The sequence below is a fragment of the Tympanuchus pallidicinctus genome, unplaced genomic scaffold (genome assembly GCF_026119805.1).
Source record: "Tympanuchus pallidicinctus isolate F22 unplaced genomic scaffold, pur_lepc_1.0 scaffold26, whole genome shotgun sequence".
Classification (NCBI taxonomy): Eukaryota; Metazoa; Chordata; class Aves; order Galliformes; family Phasianidae; genus Tympanuchus; species Tympanuchus pallidicinctus.
Window position 1 is genome coordinate 8,182,617 of NW_026294743.1, and position 26,750 is coordinate 8,209,366.

A 26,750-nucleotide genomic window follows, 5' to 3' on the forward strand; every position below is an offset into this window, starting at 1 on the left:
AAATGATCTGCTAAATACGTGTGAGACAGCACTATTTATGACATTTTGGTACGCTGCCTGATAAGAACGATGCAAGGAAAAAAAACAAAAACAAGCTAAGAATCTGCCAGAAACAGCCTGGGGAACACAGGGAAGCACAGCAGAAAACCAAATGGGCCACGAAGGGAAAAATCAGACAAGCTTCACCCGATACACAGCAGGACTCCACTCTTGAAAAACATGTGGGCACTGGGGGTAGATTTTCCCTGTTTTGAGAGCCGTGTAAGGTTGTGTTGATTGACCTTATACAGCCTCCCTGCATTTTCCCCAACTCAATGCATGCTTATTTTTAGCAGCAGAACTCTGCACGATGTTTTTATAACCCATTTTGGCTGCAGCGCTAAATCCAGTTGCAACATCCTTCATATCTCTAACCAACCTAAGCTGCCTATTTTGTTGAGCAGTTGGAGGAAAAAAGACAAGACTGAGAAGTAAATAAGGCAGTGATCGCCATTATTTAGCTGTAACAAGGAAGCCTTTTGCTGCAAAGCTTCTGTACCTGGACACTCAGAAATTATAACAAAGACAAGTCAGTTAATGCAAGTGGGGGGAGCTTGCAGGCAAATAAAATTGCTGCCATGCTCTTGTGCTTTGCCATCTGGAACTTCACAACACAGCAGGAGGTTCCAAAACAAGATTCTTGCAAGTTAATAAATCTGTTATGCTGACAGGAAGGTCATTCTGTTTCTGATAAGACAGTCGGCTCCCTCAGGGATGAGAAAACCCATGTATGTGGAATTAGCATGCAATATCTGTGCTAGCAAATTTATGTTAAAGAGACAGAAGGCATTGCTGGGTTCCTGATGAACATCTCCAGGCAAGGCAGCCATGCAGAGATTCATTTTATGATGAAATGGACATACTGGAAGAGCAGGACGTAGGTAGGTATTCCACCTGCAGAAACTCAAAAAGCAGCATAAATTTGAAGATCTTTACACCAGCTGAGAAATCACAACTGTCACTGATAGTACCCATTACTGTGCATTTTATCAGTCTAGTAAATTACTGGTTCATTTCTTTTGTCAAAAACAGAAAACGCACAGGATACTATTCTCCATAACAGTATCTGCATCCCAACTATTTCCAAACTCGGGAATATTACAGTCATGGGACTGAAAAATGGAAAACACAAAGCCCAGTTCAACCATGCAACTGAAGTTCTCTTACTGTAACATTACTCTTTGTATTTCCTATGTCTCTAAATACAATCATTTTGTAAATAAGATTTTTTTTTCTCCCAGCAGATACATGCATTACGCACAGTATAAACAAGCAGACAAAATAATACCTAAGCAGAACTCTGCAAGGATCACAGCTTTACTCTATAGCCCTGTTTCCTGTAATTATTACAATTTATTCCGCTATAGCATGACTCAGTTCTTTCAGAAAAGCACTCACATTAGCACAGAAATGTTGAGGTAAGACAACTAGAGCCATACTCAAGGCATAGTATTCATCCACGTCGCTTCCTTTTGAGAACTAAGTGGTGCAATGCTACAGGCCTTAATTTCGTTTTATAGCATCATTTGAAAGGCAGCCCTTATTTGCAGAGACAGGCTACACATCTGTAATAATTTTCATACCTTCAGTGCATTACGTAAGCATAAATCTTTTAGTTAGTAAGGTGTGCAGCCATTCAATTTCCAGGTACAGCAATTTTGTCAGATTATTTCCAGCCCTTCCTGCAGCTGATACCAAGCACCGCTAACCAGTACCAAACCCAGAATTACTGCTCCCCCTTGCTGACACAATCCCAGTTCTTAGTTGTTAGGTCTTCTTCCCTCTCTGCCCCCCAATAAATTCACTTGTAAGGTGAGGAATCATTTGTCTCAATCTTCCCCCAAACCCAATGATCTCCTTTCTAAAAAGTACAAAAAAAGAACTAAAGAAAAGCACATACATCCAGACCAGTGGACATATTTAAAGTGACAAGCCATAAACTGCTCCTAAAACACAGAAGATAAAAGCTGTTAGGAAATAAGCCAGATTTTGGTTAACCTGAAATTAAGGAGCTTCCGACATCTGCTCTAGAAAAAGGCCTTTCTCTCCCACCTCTACACGTTCAGGTTATCAGCATTCACAACATTCAACTTCTCCACAATAAGCAGTTCTCTCAGGCCCCACAGGCATTCTTCCTGCCACCAGAACCAAAGCTGTATACCTATACTACAAACACCCGAGCCAGTGTCTAGCTTAAGTCTAACAATTCATTGCTTTCTTCCCTACGAAGATATTTGCACTCTTCATTTCTAATGCTGCACGTACAAAACTTCTCATCACACACTTCAGTTTTCCAGCACTAGTGATGGAGAAGACTTCCCATGACTAACATGGGACGTGTACAAACAGATCACATTTATCATCAGCATTGCTAAGATTTCTTGGAACAAGTCTCAATCCATGTGCTGAGCTGCTTGATTACAGCACTGATGGCCTTTGCTCCAAACTTGCTTTCTGTGGAGACACTCTACTCTGAATGTTCATGTAGCAGATCCAGCTGGGAAAGTCTTTGAATCTGAAAACACCCAGTTGGAGAAGCCTCTGGGGTCATCTGCTGAAGTGTGGTGCAATACATCATTTAAGTCTCTGACTGAGCAGAACTCTCAAGTGCCCAAAACTGCCAATGGAATCAGTGCAGCTTTAGAGCGTACACCAAAGGATTACAGCAATCGCAGTCATACTGGCTAATGCAGAATGCATTATGCATGCATGTTGCTTTTTTTTTTAATTATTATTCCCTAGAATCAGATGCCTCACAGGCAACACTATTTCTGGGATGGTCCAAACAGAAAAAAATTGATTCAGCAAAACACCTCCACATAGATTTAATTTTTAAAATCATGCTATGTTCTGTAAAGTGCTTAATATTTTTGTTTGTTTTTTTCACTCCAATGAATCCAAAGCACTTCATCCTTTATGACAGAAAGGCCTAGGAAGTTAAGAGAAAAGCACGTGGCTGAGCACAACATCAGGCTAATCCTCAATCAGCCGTTAGACATACTAGCTCTGATCACAAAAAAGTCATTTGAAGTTAGAAGCAAGAAATCGCATTTGTGCCTTACGGACCTCTTTTATATTTGGAATCAGTATTTCTGCATACAGTATCTGTTCCCAAAACATTACACTGCGTTACAGCACAAAAGACAGCACAAGCCAGCTATAAGCTATTGTAAATTCATCAATCGAGCTTTTAGTTGCAAGAACACATACTAGTTACTTATTTTACAAGGGCTGACACACTCACAACTTTTATTTATGAAGAAACATCAACCAGAAGTGAACTAGAATCCAGTATTTGCCCTTGCAAAAATTACTTCTATTTTCAACTATTTCCTTGAAAATGTTGGGTTAGATTTTAAAACAAAAAAACACGCAGATAAAACGCAGACCGACCTTCGGACTTGCACACAACTAGGAAGAGATCCAGCTTCTTTCTGCCAGTGTTATCTGATGTTAAAGTTCAAAAAGCTCAGTACAAGTTCACTAATTTTTCTCTAAATTAATTCTTGTACTTGGCAGAAGATACCTTTTGTTCTGGTGGATTGAGCTATTACTCAAAAACAAGGCTGTAGCGTAATCAAATCACAGTTGTGTAAGCTGCTATTACTATCAGCTGTCAGAGTGCAATGCTTCACAGCTAAAAGCAAACTTGTTACGTAGATCAGCAAAACTAGGAAGACAGCAGATGGAAAAAATCCCACATCATCCTGTTCATCAGTAATGAGCTTTGGCTGAGTGCACGCAGCAAAGGTTTGCCAACATAAATACGCGACGGTGTGAGGACAGACACAACCTGCCGACTGATCTTTTTTCACCAGCACAACCTCTGAAGAGATGCAACTGCTCTGCAAGCAGAGAGTTTCCATGGCTTGGTTTAGCCATCCGAGGATGCCATGCAGCTCCACCACCAATTCAATCTACCCTGTGCCAGCACTTGGGGGATTAAGACAGGGGCCTACCTAAGAGGAAGCTTCACAGATATGACGGTAATCGAGCTCTGTTGTGGCCCTTATATCCCAGACATCCACACACGTGGTCATATCCAGTAAGGAACCATCACAGTGCCCTATGGTGGGAGCACGAGCATCATTTAGGAAGAGATAGCTTAGAGACAAAAAAAGAAACAATTGTGGTTAAACCAGACAACGTTTCTCTGATCTCTTTAATTCTAGGGCTGCTCTCCTCCCACTCATTCCCCACTCGCACACTGCTGACGTGTCCACCCTGCATGCCAAGACAACTGCAGCAACTTTCTCCAACTCACAACTGATCTTTAAGCCCAGTCAGATCCCGTGCTGCAGGAACACTTGAGGAATGCTACCTACAGACATTTATCTTTTAACATGTGAATTTTCTTGGTCTCAGGGATCCTTCCAGGTCCCTTTCAAGTATTTTACACATACATTCATACTACATCAAATGAGAGAAAACAAATCAAATTACAAGAGCACCCCTGTTTTTTGTGGACATTGCCAAATCTTATTAACATTTTATACGAGGTCAACATTGATTTCCTTAACAAGGAATATTCTGCATCTGAACAGGTAGAAATCAGTACTGTCTGGCATTTTCTTAAGCAAAACTATAGCAGGCCTTCACATAGAAACGTGGTTGTGGCAAAAACAACCGGGTCAGTAACAGACAGAACACAGATACCACATCAGTCTTGCTCTCCTCTTGCTTACTGGAGACTTTCTCAAAAGAAGCACTCCAGCTTTCTAAGAGTTAAGCCTAGCAGCCTTTGGCAAAGGCCACCTACTCAGTGTTAAGGAATATGCCCTTGGTTTGACAATACTGAATGCACAGCCAGACGAGGACCCTCTTTTTAAAACTATTTTTACAAAGAGTTTTAAAACACTCATCTACTTCCATGCTTTCTCATCCTTCCTGAAAAGTCTGACCTTCACACAGATAAGCATTATTAAATGACATTATGTAGGGAAAAAAAACAATCACGCATATCAGATGTGAATTGTTATATGCAAATCATTTCAGTGATACACAGGACAATAGTTATTTGCGTTCTACTAACTTAGAAGTTGGACAGAGGAAAGCTTTTATAATGGAGCAGACAACCAGCAGATTTTCCTGATCTGCATGCATTCAGAAGTCACACTGAGACTGACTACCAGAGTGGGGAAAACTTCTTTGAACTGTAGACTTTTAAGAGCTAGCATTCTTCAGCTTATTGAGAAGTTCAACCAGCTGAAATAAGATATTTGACCTAGGTCACATCCCTTCTGTGGAAAACAATGTCAGTGACCACTTTAAAGTCATTCAGTTGCTGACTCATCTTTCTCTTCCAAGCAGTCACAGATACACCATGAGAAAACACAGCACGAGCTAACCACAAAAGATTCTGGGGCCAGCAGCTGCCTGCCAACCCAATCCTACTCTGTAATTGTGGATCTGAAAATTTATAATTTGACTGAAAAGTAACTGATCTCCTACGCTTTACAGAGCAGCTAGATGGCATCATCTTTGATCTAGTGCCTTATCCTTAGCGGGACAGACAGTTCTTGAGAAAAGAATAACACAGCCCCAGTAGCTCTTATTTTCCAAGTATGACAATCAACAAGCTCAGTTTCTTTTCAGATATAGTAATTTCTTCAGAAAAGATATTTTCCTTGACTATTTAACAGCAGGGGGCATATTCAGTGTACGCCAGCAAAATCTAATGAAATCAATGGAGTAGCACTGATTTGCAGTAATTCCAGAGCAGAAGCACGTATTCCAGGGCCAAAGAATTTGGATGTTTTCAAGGCTTATGCAGCCTTCCTTTCTGAGAAGTGTGTGTAGAGGGTGGGGGTAGGGGGCCTGAAGCAGGAGGAATCAAAGTCCACTTGATTTGTGGAATGGGGTTGCATCTAAGACAGCTACAGTAAACACCTGCACAGATATTTTAAAATCCTGACGTACTTCTTTCTGCCTTTGTAATACAGTCTATTTTTTTTCTCTTTGTGTCCAGTTTCTTCTACTTGGTCTGTACAAGCTGTTCCCAGCACTCTGAAATTAAAATGTAACTACAGTTTGGGTACATCTCCTGAATTGGTTTTGATTTAACTACCAGATGCAAATATTTGAAGGCCTTAAGGTTCTGTGTGCCATATAAACAGGACCATAATACAGGCACGTAAGTTGGTTGCAGAGTGCAGCTGAGTACTGTTCAATTAAATGTGCTAAGAGGAATTTTTTTACAAGCTAGTTGTATCTGTGAGTAACTGAAATCTGGGGCTACTGTTATTGTGTTTAAGTTGTCTTCATCCACTGAGTAGAAACAGCAGAGAAATTAAGAAATGAAAACAGGCTCAGCATCACAGACCTCACAAGATCTCAAAATGTCAGTTCGGCAAATGAAAAAGCCGAGGTTCAAAATACGAGACCTCAGCTTTTTAAGAGCAGCTGCTAACTTCATGGGTCTCCACAAGTTTGTCCTCTAGAAAGTAAGAGGAATTTGGATTACACTGTAGAGTATGACTTCATCATATCCATACTATTCCTAAAGGCAACCCTCATATATCAGTATACCACATAGACAGCATCATAAGCAAACACTACCACTGATGATTAGCAACAACCTGCAACTCCTCGTGTGTTTTTTGTGGACAGATATTTTTTTTAAAACTTCAGCCAGTACTCAGCATAATACATATTCTCAAAGCACATCCATCAGGTGCTTTTCGTATAATTGAGGAATACAGATACCTAGTTGGGGATTTCAGACATGTTTTGACATCAGAACAATCATGCAGTTCAGCCCAACCAGAATAGTAGTAGCTTTAGGCATAGGCAAACAAACACAAGCTTCAGAAACTATGCAAAGATCAAAGGATGCATTTTCACTCTTAAACTTTCAAGTGCCTCTTAATTCCTTTCACAGAGCTGGATTCTGATAACAGAAGTCATATCACAAACAAGTCAGGTAAGGTGCAGGTGCCACATACAGGTCTTCTAACTCCTTCCTCACACTTAACGTCTGGATCCTCATCTTCCACCATCACCATTCTCAGCTCTCATTCTGTATTTCGAGTACACCAGTTGACAAATGATTAAATCATTCAAAAGAAAGATGACACTGGTTTTGCTCAAGCCAGGCTTCAGACAGTTTAAGATTTACCATTACCTGTCTACCACAATAGGAAGAAAGTACTTCATAATGATTTGACACGTACAGGTGTTTGAGAATCATGGTAAGAATCCCCAAAAGATGGGTGCATTAGCACGTCCTGTGAAAACATCACTAATGTACTAATATGTCTGAGAGGCCATACTGCCACAGTTTGTAAAAACAAAGCTTTTTAAATAGACAAAAGGACTCTTCTGTTTCGTAAAGTCAATACGCACCTTAGAACGCTCTTGCTTAAAGCTACTGACAGAGCCATCCAGTTAAAACTTTTTGCCAGCTCTATCAAAAAAGCTAGGATGCTCAGAAGCCACGTTCTTGAGCCTATGCAAAGCTACTGGCATCACTATTTAACGGCAGAGATAACAAAGTGAGGGTGAACAGGATTTCAGGCACCTCTGGCAATCCAAGTGTTGAATACGTTAGAATCACTCAGTAAGTGCAACACAAAAGCAAAACAACAATAAAATCCCTCAAACCCAAACAAAGAGTTTTACTTCTTACCACGATTTTATCCATTTTTATCCTCCTATGGACACATTGATGCCTGATCACAATTCTGGAGGGAAAAAAAGAAAGCTGTTATTCAATCTCTGTTCTCCATTTCTGGCATTGTCGTCTCCTCTTGGTTCCAATCCCAAACCCCATATATTTTTTCCCCCCCATCAGCTACATGTGGACAGGCAAACTCATTTGAATGAAGAAGGTCTAGTTAGGCTTTACCATTTGACTGCAAACTTCTTCAGGGGGAAAAGAGCCTCTTACCACCCGACACTTCTGCCCTCAGACCAAATCACGTGGCTGCTTCGACCTCAGAGCTGGGGACTCTCCTTCCATGCACACACTACACTAGGCACTTCATCCTCTAGGGAAAGCACTTCTTACCTCCTCTGTGCCTGATACAACAAGACCTAGAGCAAATGAGTCAATCACGATCAGATTGAGATGGAAATCACCTGCATGTTCTGAAACGGCCTGCAGAAAGAAGGTAATGGAAAAGATGGGTTCTCTCTAGAATTTTTGCATAACATTCATCATTCCAAACTTCCAACATGATGGAATCTGAAGACTTCCTCTATGAGCAGAAATATCCCCCTATAAATTGTAGAATAAAGTTCTGGTAATTTTATTATCAAATTCTGAGCAAGAAATTGATGTGCAGTGTTTGCATACGCATTTCGATTTAGACGTTTGCTAAGAAAATATTTATTACGATTGGAAGTTTAACATAGTAAATCAAACACTTAACATTCACTGAGCTTCAAACATAGATATAAAATACCTTACAAAATTTTTTTGTATGGAATTACACAAAGCAAATGCACAGGGTTTCTCTGTTTCGACACTGAATTAATCCCAAGCCAAAACCAAAAAAATAACTCTTAGAAGATCACAAAAAAGGCAGGATAACTGCATTTTGTCATTGCACTGCTATGTAATAAGCCCTTTCTACAAACATTTATTGTTAAAAAAATCAAAACCATATTCCATCTACCAGAACTATTGGATTAACAGCTGATTTTTTACTGACTTTACACCATGAAAATCTATTAACAGAGGTAACTTAGTCGCTTAGTTTAAAATATGGAGAGCAGAAATAGAAAAAAATTAACCTTTAGTAGTCTTTAATATAAAATGCACTACGTTTTTCAAAATAAGACTATTATGACACACTAGTGCCAATTTATGCTGACAAAAGCTGATATCAGCTCCTTTCTAACTAAAAATTTGTTTCACAAAACCTTTATATATTACATGAATATTCAAGTAAACTATTTAAAAATATTAAAAAGCACAAAAACTGAATTATACAGTGTTTCAGAGAGATAATTAATTTGGGAACGCTGTCATGTTCCACTACATATATTTATAGATATATATTTATTCTTATTTTTAAGACCATCACAATGATACTACATGATAATGGCAAAGAATCCTAGTTGTTAACATTTGATATTTTTCAATGTATAGCTCCCAAAAAAAAAAAAACAAAAAAAAAAGGATTTCACACAGTGCTGTGTATTTGTTCCTTGCTTTCTACATACTGCGTGACACTGCATCACACTACTGGCTTCCTCCCTTTGTAAAGTGCCGAGTAACAGCCAAATTACACCAAATTTTACTGGAGATGATGGTGCTCAGTGTCTTGCAAAAAAATCACAACTGAACTTCAACAATCCAAAAATCAAAGTGTCAAATCTCTAACAGAACCCTGAAAGACCAACATTTTCCTTGCAGGCTGCGTTCTTTATACCCATCAGCTGCAAGGAAAGAAAAATATCTTGTTAATGATTCTAACACTGGACACTTTCTCTGGTTGGAAGTGAGCTGATCACTAGTTTTGGTCAAGTGGCTTTTGGGAAACTTTCAGAACAAAATAACCCAGTAACAGGTAACTGAAAAGGAAAATGCGAATCATGCACAGCTATTTTACTGCAAGAATTGAGTAACACATGCAAGACAAAGAAAAGGTCAGAACATACCGAAGTAGAAATGATTAAGACGTTAGTAAAATTTTCACAGTGTTTCATACAGCCTTTACATTAACACGAGTGTATCACTTACCACCACTATTGCTCAGACATTGTAAAACACCTCTTGGCCATGCAGAACAGTTTGAGAAGAAAACAGCAAATTATACTTCTTAGGCGTTTTTAGACAGTAAGTACAATGTATAATTTTATTTTTGTATTCAGTCTTATCAAACAGGTGTTTTCAAGACATCATTCCTCTAAGTATCGTACTTCAACGTTCCCTCCAATTTTGTTGGATCCTGAGCACAAAATGCCAAAGAAAAAAAAAAAAAAAGGCCAAATATACAAAGCTAAGCTTTGTTCAAACAGCCCAGTTATTACAAAATCAGAAGGTATGGGGAAACTGTCATTGACGCTCTGAAATTTCTTCCTTCCTAACCTTGAGATTACTCTAACCTTGGGATGGTTGAATTTCAAACATTTTTTCACGTACATCTTTGCCTCCTGGAAACATTACTCCACTTGTGTGATTTATGAAGGAGTGGAACTAGATTGAAGAACACCACTGACTTTTTTTTTTCCCTCCATTCAAATAACAGAACACATTTTTCCCCCACTTGGCAAATTCTATTTGACGCCACATCACCACCATTCAATATTAACTCATAAAACAAGAGACTTACTCCACTGTTAAACACCGCAGGGGAAAAATGTCCAGAGGATAAATGGCAGGCTCTTTATCAGACATAATTGCTTGCTCATAAGGAGAGAACCCAGCTTCCCCTTAGCTATTCTTTCATAAATTAATAATTTGTTAAAATCATAGCCACGAGATTTTTAACTATTACACAAAATTCAAGTTTAAAAAACAAACAAACAAACAATAAATTAGTTACAGCCTTGTAAACAATCGTTCATTTATGTAACATACGTGGGGAAAAAAGTTCTTCTATATAATAAATCAGACAGTACAAGGCACACATCACACTCAAGAATCGAAAGTGATAAAACCAGCAGATGCCTTCATCTTCTTTGTTTGCTGGTGTAATTGTGCTATAGACACTGTAAAAATATGTATATTTTTGTTTACATTACAGTCATTCGAAAACATTTCATGACTGTGCTTTCTCTGATAAAACACTTGTGCTACTTTACAGTACGGTGTGATTTGAAGCTTTTGGAATCAATTCTCTCAAATGTTCTCTACAAAGCTGCCAGGGAAAAGGCCAGTTTTTCCATTTCGTTGCAGAGTGCCTTTGAACCAGCCATCCTCACGTTTTTTATGTACAAATACAATGTCACCTTCTTTAAGTTCAAGTTCTGCTTCACTCTGAGGAGGATAGGATACCACAACTCTGTACCTGTTTGACAGGGGGGAAAAAAAGAAAAACAAAATTTAGTTGTCTTATTTTTTAAACAACGCCTTTAAAATATCTCTATGCATGTTCAAACTTAACAAGAAACTGTCTAAGATTGTTAAGTATACCTCGGACAGAAGATAATAACAATGTAATGAATTTAAGTTAAAAGCACGCATCTCCTATGATAATTTGTTTTTAAACTACGACTCCTGTAAAAAAATAAACAAAAAAGGCAACTAACAGGAGAAAACTGTAAGCACGTTTTTGAAGGCAAGTTTGAGACTCTTCCAGTAGAACAATTCAACTATAATCAAAGCATTCAAACAGAAATTGAGCATAATTTTTTAACTGTATCTTTAATATGATGTTATCCCAGGGAACGCTCCTAAGGAAGCGTGCACAGAACAAAAATATGTAACAAATAACATCTACTAATTTGCTTTTGGTTTTAATTATTCTTGTTTATCTTAGAGCTTTTCAAGTAAAGAATGCATGTCATCTTAATTAAACAGCTGCACAATTGGCGTACTACTTCATTAAAAATAAACATTTAAAATAAACATCAAAATAAATGCTTTTTAGAAGCGTTCAGCCCAACAATTTCCTTCAGCACTCCGCTGATAAAAATCTATTTTTGCACTTTTTCACAATAAAATCACTTTTTAAATATGACACACATTGTGAATTCAGTACAGGCTTCAAATACTCTTCTATGTTTAGTCTCTTCTATGATGGCCTGAGTTCACATAACCCTAAAATTTACAGGTTATAGCTCTATAGACAGCTATGTCAACTTCTTGAAAGTTTTCTGGTAATTATCACAGTTGAGCCTCTAGTTACACCATCAGTCACGTCTGCACCTTGAAACTGAATACAATCAACAGGTAACAGCAGAATTCAAAAGCTTCTAAGGTTAGAGAGCCTTCACTGAAGTGCTACTGGACGTGTTGGACAAAAAATAGTTTCTGCTTGAAATCAGAACACTGCACTCATCGAGGTTTTTGTTGTCCTTGTTTTTTAAGAGAAAAACAATGAACTAACCATCTGTTGAAGGCAAAATACTGACTGTAGCTCAATACAGCCCTAATAGCACCAGTTAATTCTGTAACACTGAAATACCACAATATTAAACGACTGCACTCTTCTTAAGAACACATCATAACAAAAAATGAAGTCTGCCTGCATCTTTTTAAGCGTTCAGGAATGAGTAGCAGCACTGTGTGAATAGTTACAGTCTCCTGGGAGATCTACGTATAGCAAGTCATAACTGGGACTTCATCAGTTCTCGAAACAGGACTCAATGAATATATGAAGGAGAGTGGATGCCAACAGGCAGTCAGTTTAGCTCATGGGAGAAGAGTAAGTATAGTAATGGGAAGCAAACTGCTGGTTTGCTGCAAACATCTGCAGCAGCGAGATGAAAGGCAATGCCACCATCTCCCCTTCCTTTGGAGAAATGGCCACAGGTATCAAAGTAATGATCTGCAAATCCATGCCACAAAGAGCCTGTGTACACTCAAATCTGTTAATCCATTTATTCTGTATGAATGGATTGGAGTTTTACTTCTAATTTTCTACAGAACACACACTAAGTACACTGTAAGAAAACTTGGCAATTTACTGAATGGAAAAACAGTGGGATTACAATGAAGAATGTGTTCCTGTGTCTGAAACGAAGGCAAGACTCTGGGGAAAACTCTGTATCAAACAAATATTTTCAAGTGCTTTTCAGAGTTGATTCAGGCACTTCTTATTCATGCACAACATCAGCAGAACGTAACTCCTAAATCCTACAGTCGACTTTGAAAACAGAATTTGAATGCTAATAATTATTCTCCAAAGTCAGAGTACTGCTGTGGTTTTTTCCAGACTGTAGCTTGTGATTGGAATTGTGATATTCAAGATCAGAACAATCTCAGCAGGGGATTTCTCTGTTCTTCAGCTCCTCGTGATGTTTCTTGCAAGAATACTTTCCATCCCTCTCCCAAAATTTTAACAGAAGATATAGTGCGTTCTCTATGCATCCCTCCCTAGAACCAGTAACACTGATTCATGTTCACAAGATACACTCCGAAGACAGAACAGAAGGTAAGATGTAAGTACAAAGTCCTATTAAGCAACACAAATAATGTGACCTAAAGAAACAGAAAAAGTGACAAGAGCACATCAGCAAGAAAAGTATTAAACCCTGAAAAGCACACAGAGAAACCATACGAAGTTCTGTTCAAATACACTGACGTAATGAATGAACTTGTAGCAGCATTTCTCTGGTACTGACTATCACTTCCCTAAATATTAAGGATACAGTTATATTTAAAGGATTTTTTATCATTTATGTTATTATTAGATTAACAGAAGTATACAGCATCATTCTCAGTAAGTAGTTCCAAGAAATAAGTCTCCATCGTGAAAGTCAAAAATGCAATTTTTGTGAAGATGCAAAAAGCTTTATATAAATATTCACTGGTCATACAAGAATTAATTTGATATTATTATTGCATTCAAAGCAGAAGAACGTATTACTGTGCCAAACTGACTCAAGATTTTGCGAAAATAAATTATTTTTAAAGAAAAATCTTTTCTTATTTTCCATCTACAAGTGTAAATCCACTCCAGAAGTTCAGTAAGAGATAGAAATTTCCTCAAAGAAAACTGCATAGAAACAGTAATAAACATTTAAATAATGTTGAAGGTATGAGAAGTCAAAAGAAAGTACAAACATACATACTGCCTGGCTCTTAATACATAGACGTAGCTTAAGATCAATGAGACTCCAAGTACAAGGGTTCAACTGCGCACTTCCAGTCTCACTTGTCGAGATGCAGTGGCTATCCTAACAATGCTATGCAGAGTGCAAAGTAACAAGGAAGTCATGCAGGAAAAGCACCTCTGCACCAGTTTCAGAAATCCTGTATTAATCTGACACAGAGATAAATTACTTATTCAGCAGAGATTTGGGTTGGTAGTTAAGTACTGCCAATAATCCTAAACATCTAACCTGATAATCCTATATGCAAAAGTGTCATGTTGTTGTTTTGCAAGGGAGACCTGTTCTCTCTACCTCAGTTCTCATTCAAGGCTAGATCACTGTATTTTACCATGTATTTACACCACAATTTTAAAAAAGCAAACAAGCATAAATATTAAAGTTGGTTGGAAAGTGTATAAAGCACTGTTAGAAGAGCAAACTCAGTTTTTACAAGATCTCAGCATTTTGAACAACTGCTAGCAGTTCTAATAGACAGAGAACATCACAGAGTGCAATTTTTTTTTTGGTTTGCCTAAATTTGGAGGCTGAGGATAACTTACCTTTCACAGACAAGAGGCCTGGACTCGTTCAAGACCGGACCCAGGGACGAGCAAGGCAGCCGTGGTGGTGGTGCTACCGGAACAGCAGAATCCAGGGAACTCGCTTTCCGCTGCAGCATCTCCTGCGCTGGCCCAGAGACCTCACAGTCAGTGGGACAGGTTCCAGCTCTGCTGTGACCTCCTGCTGATGGAAGCTCTGGCCCAACTGCACCTTGCAGGGCTAACTCTGCGGCTGCTTGCTCGACCTCCAGAGTCGGAGATGCTGGAGGTGACAACCGTGGCTTGCGTTTAGTGGATGCTCCAGAAAGCAGTTTCAGCAAACCCTTTTTTTCTTTCTGTAAGCAAAGGGCAGTGCCTCATTTCAGAACAAAGGTCATCTACAAAGAGTTAAAACACTCCCTTCTTACAGATGACACCTTGTCCAGAAGAGACTTAGTAACGAGGAAATGCTTGATGAAATCATTATAAGAGACAATCACGAAAATCATAAAAAAGAAAGAGAATTACTACAACTGTGAAGAGAAAGACAGTAACTCGTTCAGATCATAAACCAGCTAAGCCCTTTTGCTTAGTTAAGGTAACTTGAGGCTAACCTTAAAAGGCAATGTCAGTGGACCAGAAAGTTGCCTACAAAAGGAGGGAGTCACTAGAGACCCCCAAAGGGGAATCCAAGAAGTAAAACGTTTAACTCTCTGCTCCTTCCTAGAAACTTCCATGTTATCTCAGACCAAGCAGGGAGAAAAGTCTGCCCTGGAGGCTGCTGTTTCGATAAGTGTATTTTATTTGTTTTCCTTCAGTAAGGGAAGGCCTTCACGATATTTAGCAAAAATTTGCCACAAGAGGAATGTATTGTGTTCTGCTGCTGTGCTAGAAGGGAGAATTGTAAACATTCTTTTTGCTTGCCCAGACAGGAATCCCTGAAGACTAGGACTCACCCTGAAGAGAATTATTTAAGCTGCTTTTGTGTTTCTTGTTGTGTGTTTTTTTTTCTCTAAGGGGTGCGGCAGCGCTTCTCTCACCAACTCCCTGACTAAGTGAATTCAGTGCTTAGGAGAAGTGCCAGATTGTAAGCCCCGAAGACAAAAATAAGCTATAAGCTAACCACAGAAAGAGAAGAGCTCAGCAGTGTGAGACTTTTATTACAGCTTAGGATACAGTGGAATTGGTGAACTGTGAATGAAAAATCCTCTGTCTTACTTCCAAGTCTCCAATAACTTCAAGCTATTTCAGCAAAAAGCTGCTGTCTACAAAATGGGAAAGAAAAAGAGAAACTCAAAGGAATTAGCATAGTCCAAATGCATTAGCATCTTTCACCTTTAACTCTAAATCTGTTCTTTAAAAGTCCTTCCTACAGGCACGTTGGTCTGTTTTCAGTGGTTACAACTGAAAGTCATTTTAAAATCAAGTTCTACGTTTCTCCATTCAACAATAACCAACAAAAATAATTAAAAAGTGGGTGAGATTACTGTTACAGCCTATGATTAAAACTTTCAGAAACTTCATTAAGAAGAGTATGTGGGTGAAAAGTAGCAAGGTAATGCCTAAAACATTTGAGATCTAAAGGAAGTTGTGGAAAAAAAGAAGAAAAAAGGCTTTAAATACTCCACAACTGTGAAACAAAAATGGCTAGAAATTTGTTAGAATGTTTCTGCCAACAACGTAACATAATGACACTGCTGGACAGTAAAAATGAATTTGGATGTGGAGTAAAGTACTTCAAACGGGAAGGAAAGAAATGGAATTGCCAGACCGACCTTCATTTCAAAAAGACAGTTACATGTCTGGTTTTTCAGCTTTCTTTTTTTCCTTCTGCAACAAACACTGCTTGTAACACATTTTCCATTACCTGTGTGTCTGCTTAACAAGGAAGAAAAATTTTCTAAGGCTCATTTTTTCCACTCATTTATCCAACCTAAAGGAATATTGATTAACACTAAGTATGAACTTTATTTCATGAGACTGAACTCTTCATGGTCCTGTAAGTTCATCGCCTTTTTTGTTTGTTTACTCTTTTTTTCCCCCCCCCTCCATTATCACATCAATATATAAGTTTCGAGATACTTACAGCTAACGTTTGCTAACCATGCAGCTTTCTCAGGTATCCAGCAACCTGGCTTCAGGTCCACAATACAAATTATTTAAAATCCCAACAGTCAGTCAGCTCTTCTGAACTTCCCCAACTCACCATTTGTCATCCAAATAACAGCATGAAGCAGCTACTCTGTTTTAACCCTTCTCCAACGTCTGCTCTGTATTTTATACTCCCGTATTTTTGAATGGCCACGAATGGGCTTGCCTGCAGCTGTAGTCACAAAATGGCTGCCTGAGTTTCAGTTTAAGCCTTGTTAACCTTACAGCGCTGCAATTCAGCAAAGGTAGGAAAAAACCACACATCTCTAGGAAGCGTGCATGAAGAAATCAGGAGCATTCAAGGGAGTGATCTGATTCTCTACGCACCTTGACATCCTTGTCTGTTTTACTGACAGCAGCACTACCACCAGCTGCTAAAGAGCTCTCTGGAGATGCAGGAGCCACAGGGTGAGTGTTCACAGTTCTCCCGCTTAGATCTCCCTCCAAAGATGAAGCAGCAACGTTGGGAGAATTCAAAGAAGCTGCTGCACATGCCAGTGGGATGGCTGAACGGTTCACATTCACAGCTGTGACATAAGCAGCAGTATTTGGAAGTTGGGACTGGAGCTGCTGGGAGGCAACAGAATGGTGGGGAATGATCACAGCTGCAGGAATAAGGCATGTTTGACTTTGTGCTTGTATGGGTGTGACTGCTGCTGTAGGCCGGTCTTGACTGTGTACAGCAACTAGAACAAAAGTATAACATGAGAGAGTTAAACTTTGCACAAGGCATGCAAAAAAATGAGGCACTGTCACTGCCTTGCAACTAGTTGATTTTAAAACAAAGTTTTCTTCCTAATGTATCACTTGCATTTATATTACCATAACATCTTACACAGCATCAAATTTATCTCCACCTAACAGTGGAGCAGCATATGCCTAGTCATCCACTTGCACCAGTATGCCACAGCAAGCTTAACAGCACTGCAGCTATTGAGGACATGTCCAAGCTGCTAAGCAAAGTACTTCACATGCAAAGAAGCATTTCACAAGAGCTAGATAAACATTGCCTGGAATTTGTTTGTTCCTTATTATATGCTGCGTAGTTGTCAGGGCACATAAAACAATGCAGAAAGAAACACTCCTTTACAGAAGCTGCTAGAAATATAATGGGATTGTTTTCCCTAAACAAAATCCACAACAGACTCAGTGGGTCTTTCAAACACTAAGCACAGTGGCAATTACTGCTACGAGTGGTTTTTCTGAGAACGTGTGCTATTGTCTCTTGGGTTGTTTAAATATAGAAATGGATTTACTCATATCCCTGGTGAATTAAAAGCAACATTGACGCTGAAACTTGGAGAGCAGCATAGGGATGAATATATTAACCTGGGCTGCAGCCCAGCTGCAAAGCACAGATCTCTACATGAATTTATCCTTCCCATAAAGCAACGTCGCTTGTTACAGTAGTACTGTCAAGAATACATGCTTTAGCTCACTTAAACAGGTTGGACATCTCTGTACCACCGGGTGGTATGAAGGGCAGACATTGCAGCTGTACAGTACAAAGCTAAATGCAGCATTCCATTGTTGCACAGGGTCTGTCCTTCAAATATGCTGAAACTCAACATCCAGCCAAAGGTGAACCCTCTGGCATGGTGCATGCACTTCTCAAATATACCGATTCATTTTGATTTTTCAGATACTAATTAAGAGTTTCAGGCTTGTTACAGAAGTAATATCCTGGAACCAAGCCTATAGTGCTTTCCTCTCTTCAGTCTCCCCTCTACAAATTCCCCTGGCAGATCGTACCAACAGTGTATTAGAGAAGACTGACACAGTTCTTAAGTTTGATGCAACAATTCTACAGTAAGTACTATATCCAATTACTGCCTCTGAGATAAGAAACAAGTTCTTTCCCAAAGAGAAAGCAGCACTAAATGCTATGTATACTTTTTGATGTGATGTCTCCCACCACATCAGATCTTTTTAAGTATCATAAACATTTCAAAAAAGATGATAAGAACACAGGCCAGTGTAAAACCTAAAGCGGCTTTTTGATTATTAAAAACAAGTACAAAACAAAAAAAAAAAAACAAACCAAGAAGAAATCCAACAATTATTAACTACCTTTTGTTTGTAAGATGAAGCCAGTTTTCCTGCAAGTACCTGCTGTTCTGCAAGCTATGTCTATGCTTGCATGCAATCAATGGAGTGGAAGTATGGAATTGCTTTTTGGCTTTGTTTTCTGAACTGTAACAGAAACCACAGGTAGGCATCTGAAGTCCCTCTATTTCCATACAGTTCAACCTTTAATGAAACAGGTATGATGTACGTTTCCTTCCCAGTTCCTTTCAGAGAAGGAAAACGAACTCCTCGCACACTGCTTGTCTTCAGTGGCACTAAGATAATTTGAAGAACAATCCTCAAAAACCTAAGTTAAACAGAAACTAAGGAGAGCCCTACGAATTGCAGCATTAGCCTGTGAAGACTCATCAAGAGAGTAATACTCAGACAGCAGAAGTTCAAGACGATCACATTTCAGATGCTGACTACATAGCTCTCTCTAACATTTGAATATAACGCAGCTATTATTGCTTCAGTTCCAGTTAAACAGGCCTTTACAGGGAACAGATCTAAAGCTGTGTCTGAACAATATACTTCTACATCACAAGCCAGTGTTAAAATTCCCAATGAAGAGAGTCCTGCTGCTCTGAATTTTCCATTTGGGACCTGAGAAGTTGGTGGGGAAAATGCTGTCATGTTTTCCAGCTGAATAAACTCTAAGAACTTATTCATCTTGACAAGCATCAAGATGCAGAGACAGAAAAGTCTTTGGAGCCCACAGGAGCTTTCTTTTTTGCACAGTCACTTGCAAGCTTCTAGAGAGATTGAAAGGATTTCAAGTAGGAACCACCTGTGCCTGAGAGGCAAGAAAGCACGTTTTGCTTAGTTTCTCTTACTGCCTGCCAATAGCACCTGGTGTTGTTCTCTTTTTTTTTAATCTAAAAGTAAAGAACGAGGTTGTAACAAAGGATTATTGCATCTGTTCCAGCCTAAGATCAGACTGTAAGAAGATGGGCCAATTAAGGAAATACAGTATCTGAAGACATACACATGGATCCTGCCTTCAAAAACAGACCCAGTGCTGGTATCTGAGCGCATGTAAGAAGTCCGGGGAGCTGCATGATTCTTAAAGAAGGATGGGTTCTACAAGTTCATGGATTGAGAGCATAAGGAGCAATAATCCTTAAACTGATAACAGATTATACCATTTGCAAGTCCTTTTCTCTTCTGCTCTGACAATTAGAACCTAGTGAATAAAAAAAAGAAAAACAACACTAAAATATTTCCATTCATTGACTCTTTCAGCCAGGAGACCTTAGAGCCTGAAAGACGGAACACCAGGATAGTTTTCAGTGGAAGCCGATTTTGTGTTTTGGGGTTTTGTTTTTGGACTTCTAAAGAAAAGAAAAAAAATCCAACAACTGAAACAGATTAGAATCTAGCTGCATGCTATTTTCTTAACTTGGCAAATCCACAGTGGAACAACACAAAAACTCCTGATAACAGCATTATCGATCTGTTAAGATCAGGGTTTAAATAATCAGAAGGTAAGTTTCACCATCACGTGACCTGTCCTGCACATAAAAGACAGAGTTACACCTATCAGAAATACTGAATTTTATGTCATAGATGGTGTGCATCTTGAAGCTAGTACAGTCCTAAGGGTTTCAGTGTCAAAGCTGAACGAAGTTACAGTCAATTGCAGACAACAAACTAAAAAGCCTAAGAACCAATGCTGAGCCCTGAGAAAAAAAAATTCTAGACATCTTCAAAGATAATCAGAGATAATTTAAAAGTGCTGCTGACGTACAGTAATATGAAGTTATGTAATTATCTGTACACTGTTAACATGAAAAATACGCAATGACTCTTATTCCTATCGTTTTTGTTACCACATGAACTTGCATATGAGCAGGGGAGATCACATAATGCCTCCATTCCAGGTACCACTGGAATATAAAAGTAATTCCAACTAAAGCACCTCTATATAAGTTTCCAACAGGAGGATTATGTATGTGCACATAATTGACTGGAAGAGAGTAATAAAAGATTCAAAAATTCAGAGAGTTACACTGGAATTGTAGAAAATATTCAGCTCTGTGAGACTACTTAAAAAATGCTTAAGAAACCCAACATATCCATACACATCCTGACTCAAGCCACCTGCTCAGACAGATCCTACGGATTGTCTACCACAAAGATACTACTGCACATACAAAACTATTTGCTCAATTGTTGGTTTTTGGTTTTTTTTTTTTACCTGTTCTAACTGCGTTGCGAGCCTGGTTGACTGTCATTTGTCCTGTCACGTGCATAAGGACCTTGGTTTGCGGGCTAGTTTGGATATGTGCTGCAGAAACCACAGCTGTGGGTACGGTGCTGGAGTTCACTGCCACACCGTTCCCCTGGAGCTTCTGAGATGTCCCACCAGCACTGGAAGGGCTGACAGTCACCACTCGTCCTGTTTGACCAGCAGTAGACATGGGAACTTTCGTTTGTGATGCACTTGTCACTGTCCTGTCAAAATTTAACAACAAAATACTGAAACACAAGGCACACCGACACTCCTCCGCAGCTCCGCCAGTAGCTAGCGTTAGGATTAAACACACAATCATTTCAGACCTCAAACCAGAAGAACTATTTAGACACCCATTTAAAAACATACCTCGTAGCTGGAGCCACGTAGTTGCCAGGAAAAACACCAATCTTGCTCGTATGCATGGAAGTTCCCTTGAACCAGCCATCTTGACAGCGTTCAAATACCAAGAACATTTCTCCCTTCCGCAGTTCCAGTTCATCCTCTTTTCGAGGGGTATAAGGGTATATAGCAATATATCTGAAAGACAGAAAAGTAGAGGGAGCTCTTACAATTACAACAGTTAAGAACATCACTTGCGTTTCTGAACCAGAGAGAGTTCAGAGTCAGAAATGAGAAGATGTGGTAGAAGAGGCTAGGTGATAGTTGATCCATCACATTGTTGCAATATTAAAGCAGAAGTCTGACAATACCGCTGGAAGCAGTGACCATTAAAAAATATTCTCCTAATTGCACCTTACTGTAACGTACATTACTTCCAGTAAGAATGAGCACTTTCTTCATTTAGTGTTCTTAATTGTGTTCATCAGCTGCAGATCCCATCAAAACCCACCTCTCTCACTACACCTGTTTCTAATACATGACATGCTGAGTTTCAAAAGAACTTGACATTCATAGGTAAGTTAGCTAGCAGTTATTAACCTTTCACAGCTTTTTTTTTTTTCCTTGCAAAGCAGCATTACTACATAATACAACACAACTTAAATCACAATGAGAGTGGAGAACTGTTCTACTTTTTTTTTTTTTTTTCCTCCTTCTCCTTTTTAGAGAAAGATATTTGTGGAAAACTGTGTCTCAAGCCCTGTAATGAACCTCGGCAGGAAAGCAAATGATGTGCTTTAATTGGTGTTCATTAACTTCCCTTTTAGTTAAATCACTGCAAATTTCATTAGTGTCCTCAAATAAAGCAATCCTTTGAAGATGGAGGATGGGAATAAATGAGATGGAACTTGATTAACACCACTAAGCAATAATGATCCACAGGGAGCAGTGTTAAAAATGCTTGACACCAAAGAAAAGGCCTAAATCCAGATGCACCTGCTACACACGATGGGTATTCTTTTGGACAGGAAGGAAACCGGGTGCAACAATAAAAACCAACACAGGACAATAGAGGTCCTTGCATAATTCAAATGTGTCTTATCAGATGGTTCAACCACTCCTTGATTTTGTCCTTTGGTTTTTTTCTTCCTTTTCTTATTCTCCAAACTGCATACAGTGAAGTTTCCAAGAAAGATGTTGTCACAAGTACATGTTAATACACAAAATATTTCCAACCAGAAGGATCATACACACTTGCCTACAGAAGCGTGAAAACAATGTTAACTAGCAGCTTTCTGCCTTCATTTCAAACTGACACCCAGTAATTAACTGAACCGTAGAATCCTCAATCAAATTTCAATTGCAACTTACACAAGCAGACTAACAATGACTTGCTAATATAACAGACTAAACAAGGAACAGTATTTCACTGTTTTAGCATGAATTATTCCATACGAGAACAGTCTTTTCATTCCACTCGTAACAGAAAACTTGGAATAAATTCACTCCACTATTTGTCACTTGCAAGCTAGACAGTCTTCACCACTAACTTCAAGATTCATTCATACTCTGCATGATAAATGCTTTATATTTTTGAAGTGAAGTTTGTTGTTTTTTCTTTTAAGCAAATGGCATCAGCTGGTATTTACTTATGACATGAACAATACTCTGTACTCAGGCCATCTGAGGATATCACCATTATGCTTTTGTTTGCAGTAGCAAGTGTGGCTTTTGGGGATTTCAGCAGAACATAACCAGTCCACATGAGGTAATTACAAAATGAAGTCACTGATCACATTGCATTTTTCTGATTGGCAGAGTGTTTCCATTTTACTTACACACTGGGACGAGTCTGTGGTCTTAAATGTGCCATTTGGTCAGCTGATCCTGACGCAGACCTTTGAATTATACCTGCAGGCTGAGGTCCAGAAGAGGCTGATGCAACAACTGCAGCAGACAGAGGTGGAGGTGGAAGAGGGGGATTCATATTCTGATATGTTGAGAGGAAAACGAAAAAGGAAAAAAAAAAATTCAGCAAACAAGCAATATTTTTTTCAGCTGATTCAACTCATCAAACACAAGTATGATATGCAAAGGAAGCAAAAAAACAAAAAAACCAGTCAAGTTCAACATTCCACTGCCTGCTGGTGAAACACAGTTTCAATTGCCTGCGTTTTGCTTTTTCAAGTGTAAATCTTGAAGTCTTGGCAGCTAATTAAGCAAGGACGAGTAATCTAGGAGAAAAAAAACTGAAGGCATTGTTTCTAACTATAACATCTTTTAGGATAGGACTCAATGGAAATTCAGAGGCCTTCCAGGAGGCTGATTTTGCATCCTACTGCTGACTGTACTTCAAAACATTACTGCTTTTGTAACCTGAAGCTGAAACGTAATACTCTATTTGAGAGCAGTGCACCCCAAACCACCCCTTTGGGGGAAAATTTCTTTTGATGTATGGGTAACAAAAAGCAAGCACAACATGAGATCATAGCCACTGAGCTATTGTTACTGCTTTCACTTATTCTTCTAGTTTCAAGGGTTAGCTTTTGAAATTCGGTATTATCGAGATTGGTAATCTTTAGCAAACACTCCAGTAAAAAGGCAAAGCTCCTTTCCAGGCAGATATTAACAGGGGTTCTGCCTACAGGATTCTATGCCTTTTGAGACTCAATGGCGTAATTGTTACCTTCTGCTCTATAAAGCCTCAGACAATTCTTCAGGAGCTTGTGTACTGACACTCCTGGGAGACTTATCTCAGAAAAGCAGAACTTTTTTTTCCTCCTTCCAAAAATAATTGTTTGTATTACAACAAGCAAATAAAGAAATCTCACATATTTCATAATGTAAAGCAGAACTCATTTCAGACATGATCTCGGACTTAAATCAATCTTTAATGCTCCAATTTGTGCTGACTGAGATCTAAAAAAACCCACAAAAGTAGAAATTCACAAAATGTACTGAAACGCTGCCTGGCTCACTCAGTACATCTGCATATAAATGCATTGAAAGTAGTTTTAATTCCCCTCAACCAACCTACATCTAAAAGCTTGTTGTTTTCCTAAACAAAAAGGTACAGACTAAGTAGTTCTACACTGTGGGATTAGTACCTCACTGCATTGTGTGAGCATTAATAAAAAGATGACAACGTAAGACTAGAACACAGAATCACAGAATCACAAGGTTGGAAACGACTTGCAAGATCATCTAGTCCAACCACCCTCCCATTCCTATCAGTACCACAAGCAAATCAAGACACAGTGAAGTATTACGTGATCAAATGGTACAAAACCTACAGAAGACTGATCGTCTCTTACAGCAACCATAGTTTCTGTCAAATTTATGCTTAATTGGATATGAATAGAAAGGTAAACTGCAAAATACTTTACATTATTTTCCTAATCCTGCATTATTTTTCTTTTTTTTAAACCAGACCAACTGTATCCAAAACAAAGGAGCTGTGGAAAATAACTGTGAACGTTGATACTAACAACTTTTACAAGAGCTGCAGATACACTTGCTTCACATTCCAGACTCCCACCCATTCAATATTTGTAAAATATCTTCCATCGTGAAATATTAGTATTTCTCTTTTCATTGCTTCACAGCAGAATTTCCTCTGCCAATCAGCTTCAGCAAACATCATATGTGAATCCAAATTGATCGTAAGCAACTAACTTTTAGGCAACTATATAAAACCATATGAATTCTAACCTTTTTGGGGGAATGCAGATTCAGTTACACACGGTGGAATCTGTAAATGCACATTAGAGTTGATCAGCTGGAAATTCAAGTTCTCTACAGAGAGAGTGGTGAGGTGCTGGAACAGCTGCCCAGAGAGATTGTGATGCCCCGTCCCTGGAGGTGTTCAAGTGTGTCAGGCCAGGTTGGATGGGGCCCTGGGCAGCCTGGGCTGGTATTAAATGTGGAGGTTGGTGGCCCTGCATGCGGCAGGGGTTGGAGATTCATCTTCCTTGAGGTCCCTTCCAACCCTGGCCATTCTGTGAAATCTTTACACCTATCCATGCACCAAGGCATGGCTATTTCATACTTCCTGCATGTCTAACACTGTAACTGCTGGGTGCTGTACTAATCAGATCACATATTACAGACAGAATTTTTAGCAGCAATAAAGGCACGTTCCCAGCTCCATTTTATTTTGCTCCATTCTCCTCCCCATGTCTATTACTACAGTAATGAAACCTGCAATGAGCCACAGCCCAATTAAACCCCTAAAGACTGGGCAAATACTCAGAAATTTAATTTAGACTACCTGATAGGCTTTAGAAGACAACAGCTTCTCTGCTGGCACTGCTACAGCTTAATAAAATGGGCCCAAATGCTCTAGTTAAGTTCTCAGTAAGTTTTCCAACACTTAGCTATTTTTGCAGCTTTTGAGAAACATGCCTACCTTCACTCAGCACAAGCTAGTTTTGATGGTCTCCACAGTCAGCATTTTGTGAAAGAACATAAGCAAGTCCCAAATGATATAATAAAATGCATTTCTCAAAATAATTTTAACTATTTTTTATATCAGGCAGTTGAGTTGGTAACAAAAACAAAGCTTTCTCCAATGTCTCTTCAGGCAGCCAATGTACTTTCAGCATAAAATGGCATCTTTCATACATGTCTGAAGCATGATGATTGTTTCTTAATTGTACTATGGAACACTATATAATTTGATAATCATGTTAAAAATTTCAAATTGTACTTTTAAGTATTCTGGAAACTCACACATATTACTAATTTTAAATATATTTAGGCTTCATTCCCCTATCAGTCAGCTGCAGACCAGCAATCAGCTCACCAAAAGAAAAACACAAGGCAAAGCAGAGGAAAAAATAATAATTAACTAACTTCACTCCCACAAGGCATAGGAAAAAATATACAACTCACAAAACCCCCTCAGAGCTAACAAATAAAGGCTCGTGTTTCACAAAACTTCTGAACTACGCATTATCAAGAGCAGGCCTCTCATACAAAACATCATTTCTTTCAGCTGCTTCCTCTTAGCAGCAAAAGTTAGTTTGACTATTTGTTGGTTTAAACTCAGATAGTTCTTGTTTAAACCTCCTCCTGATGTACACTGCTGAATCAGCTGGAACAACAGGAAGGAGAGTTCTAAGTCATCCGTATACGATAACTCTCACAGCTTGTGTCTCATCACTAACAGATCAGACTATCTTATGCACTTCAGCACAGAAGGGCAATTTTTGTGTGGGTGGGTGAGAGAACAAACAGAACCAGAAAGAGGAATTCTTTTTAATTTTATAAGCCTTCAGTATGTAAACTAACGTAAATCATCCAAATATAGACCGTCTATTTTGCATATAGTACTATTTCAAGCATAAATATATTAACTTCAACAGTTAAGAGTGTGGATATCTGGGCAACTACAGTCCAAAACACACTCCACAGCTCAAGAGAATATATAACAGACAGAATGAAATGATGTTAAGCTATCTATTGTCTGTTTTTCTTACGCTGGTTATGAATGTAACGAACTTAGCTGTGGTGCATTTCATCTTTCTTCTGTATCACAGCCTGAGCCACATACTTCCCATAACACTGCTTTCTGGCAAAGACTATGGCAACTGGATCTCCTCCATTAGATAACTGCCTTATAAACTACATCCAGGAGCTCCCTCCCAAGTCAATGTGGCTTACATAAC

General features: G+C 38.9%; 1 protein-coding gene across 1 annotated transcript in view; it reads right to left on the bottom strand.

Moving 5' to 3' along the window:
• Window positions 1–8,352: 8,352 nt before the first annotated feature.
• The window catches only part of SH3RF1 (SH3 domain containing ring finger 1), a 73,793-nt gene continuing 55,395 nt past the window's right edge, over window positions 8,353–26,750 (bottom strand). The window contains exons 7-12 of the mRNA XM_052690167.1: window positions 22,920–23,071; window positions 21,109–21,279; window positions 20,704–20,960; window positions 16,764–17,122; window positions 14,307–14,641; window positions 8,353–10,997 (exon numbers count right to left, since the gene is read on the bottom strand). Coding sequence (XP_052546127.1) covers window positions 10,829–10,997; window positions 14,307–14,641; window positions 16,764–17,122; window positions 20,704–20,960; window positions 21,109–21,279; window positions 22,920–23,071 — 1,443 coding nt within the window. The 3' untranslated portion in view covers window positions 8,353–10,828. The remainder of the gene's footprint in view (window positions 10,998–14,306; window positions 14,642–16,763; window positions 17,123–20,703; window positions 20,961–21,108; window positions 21,280–22,919; window positions 23,072–26,750) is intronic.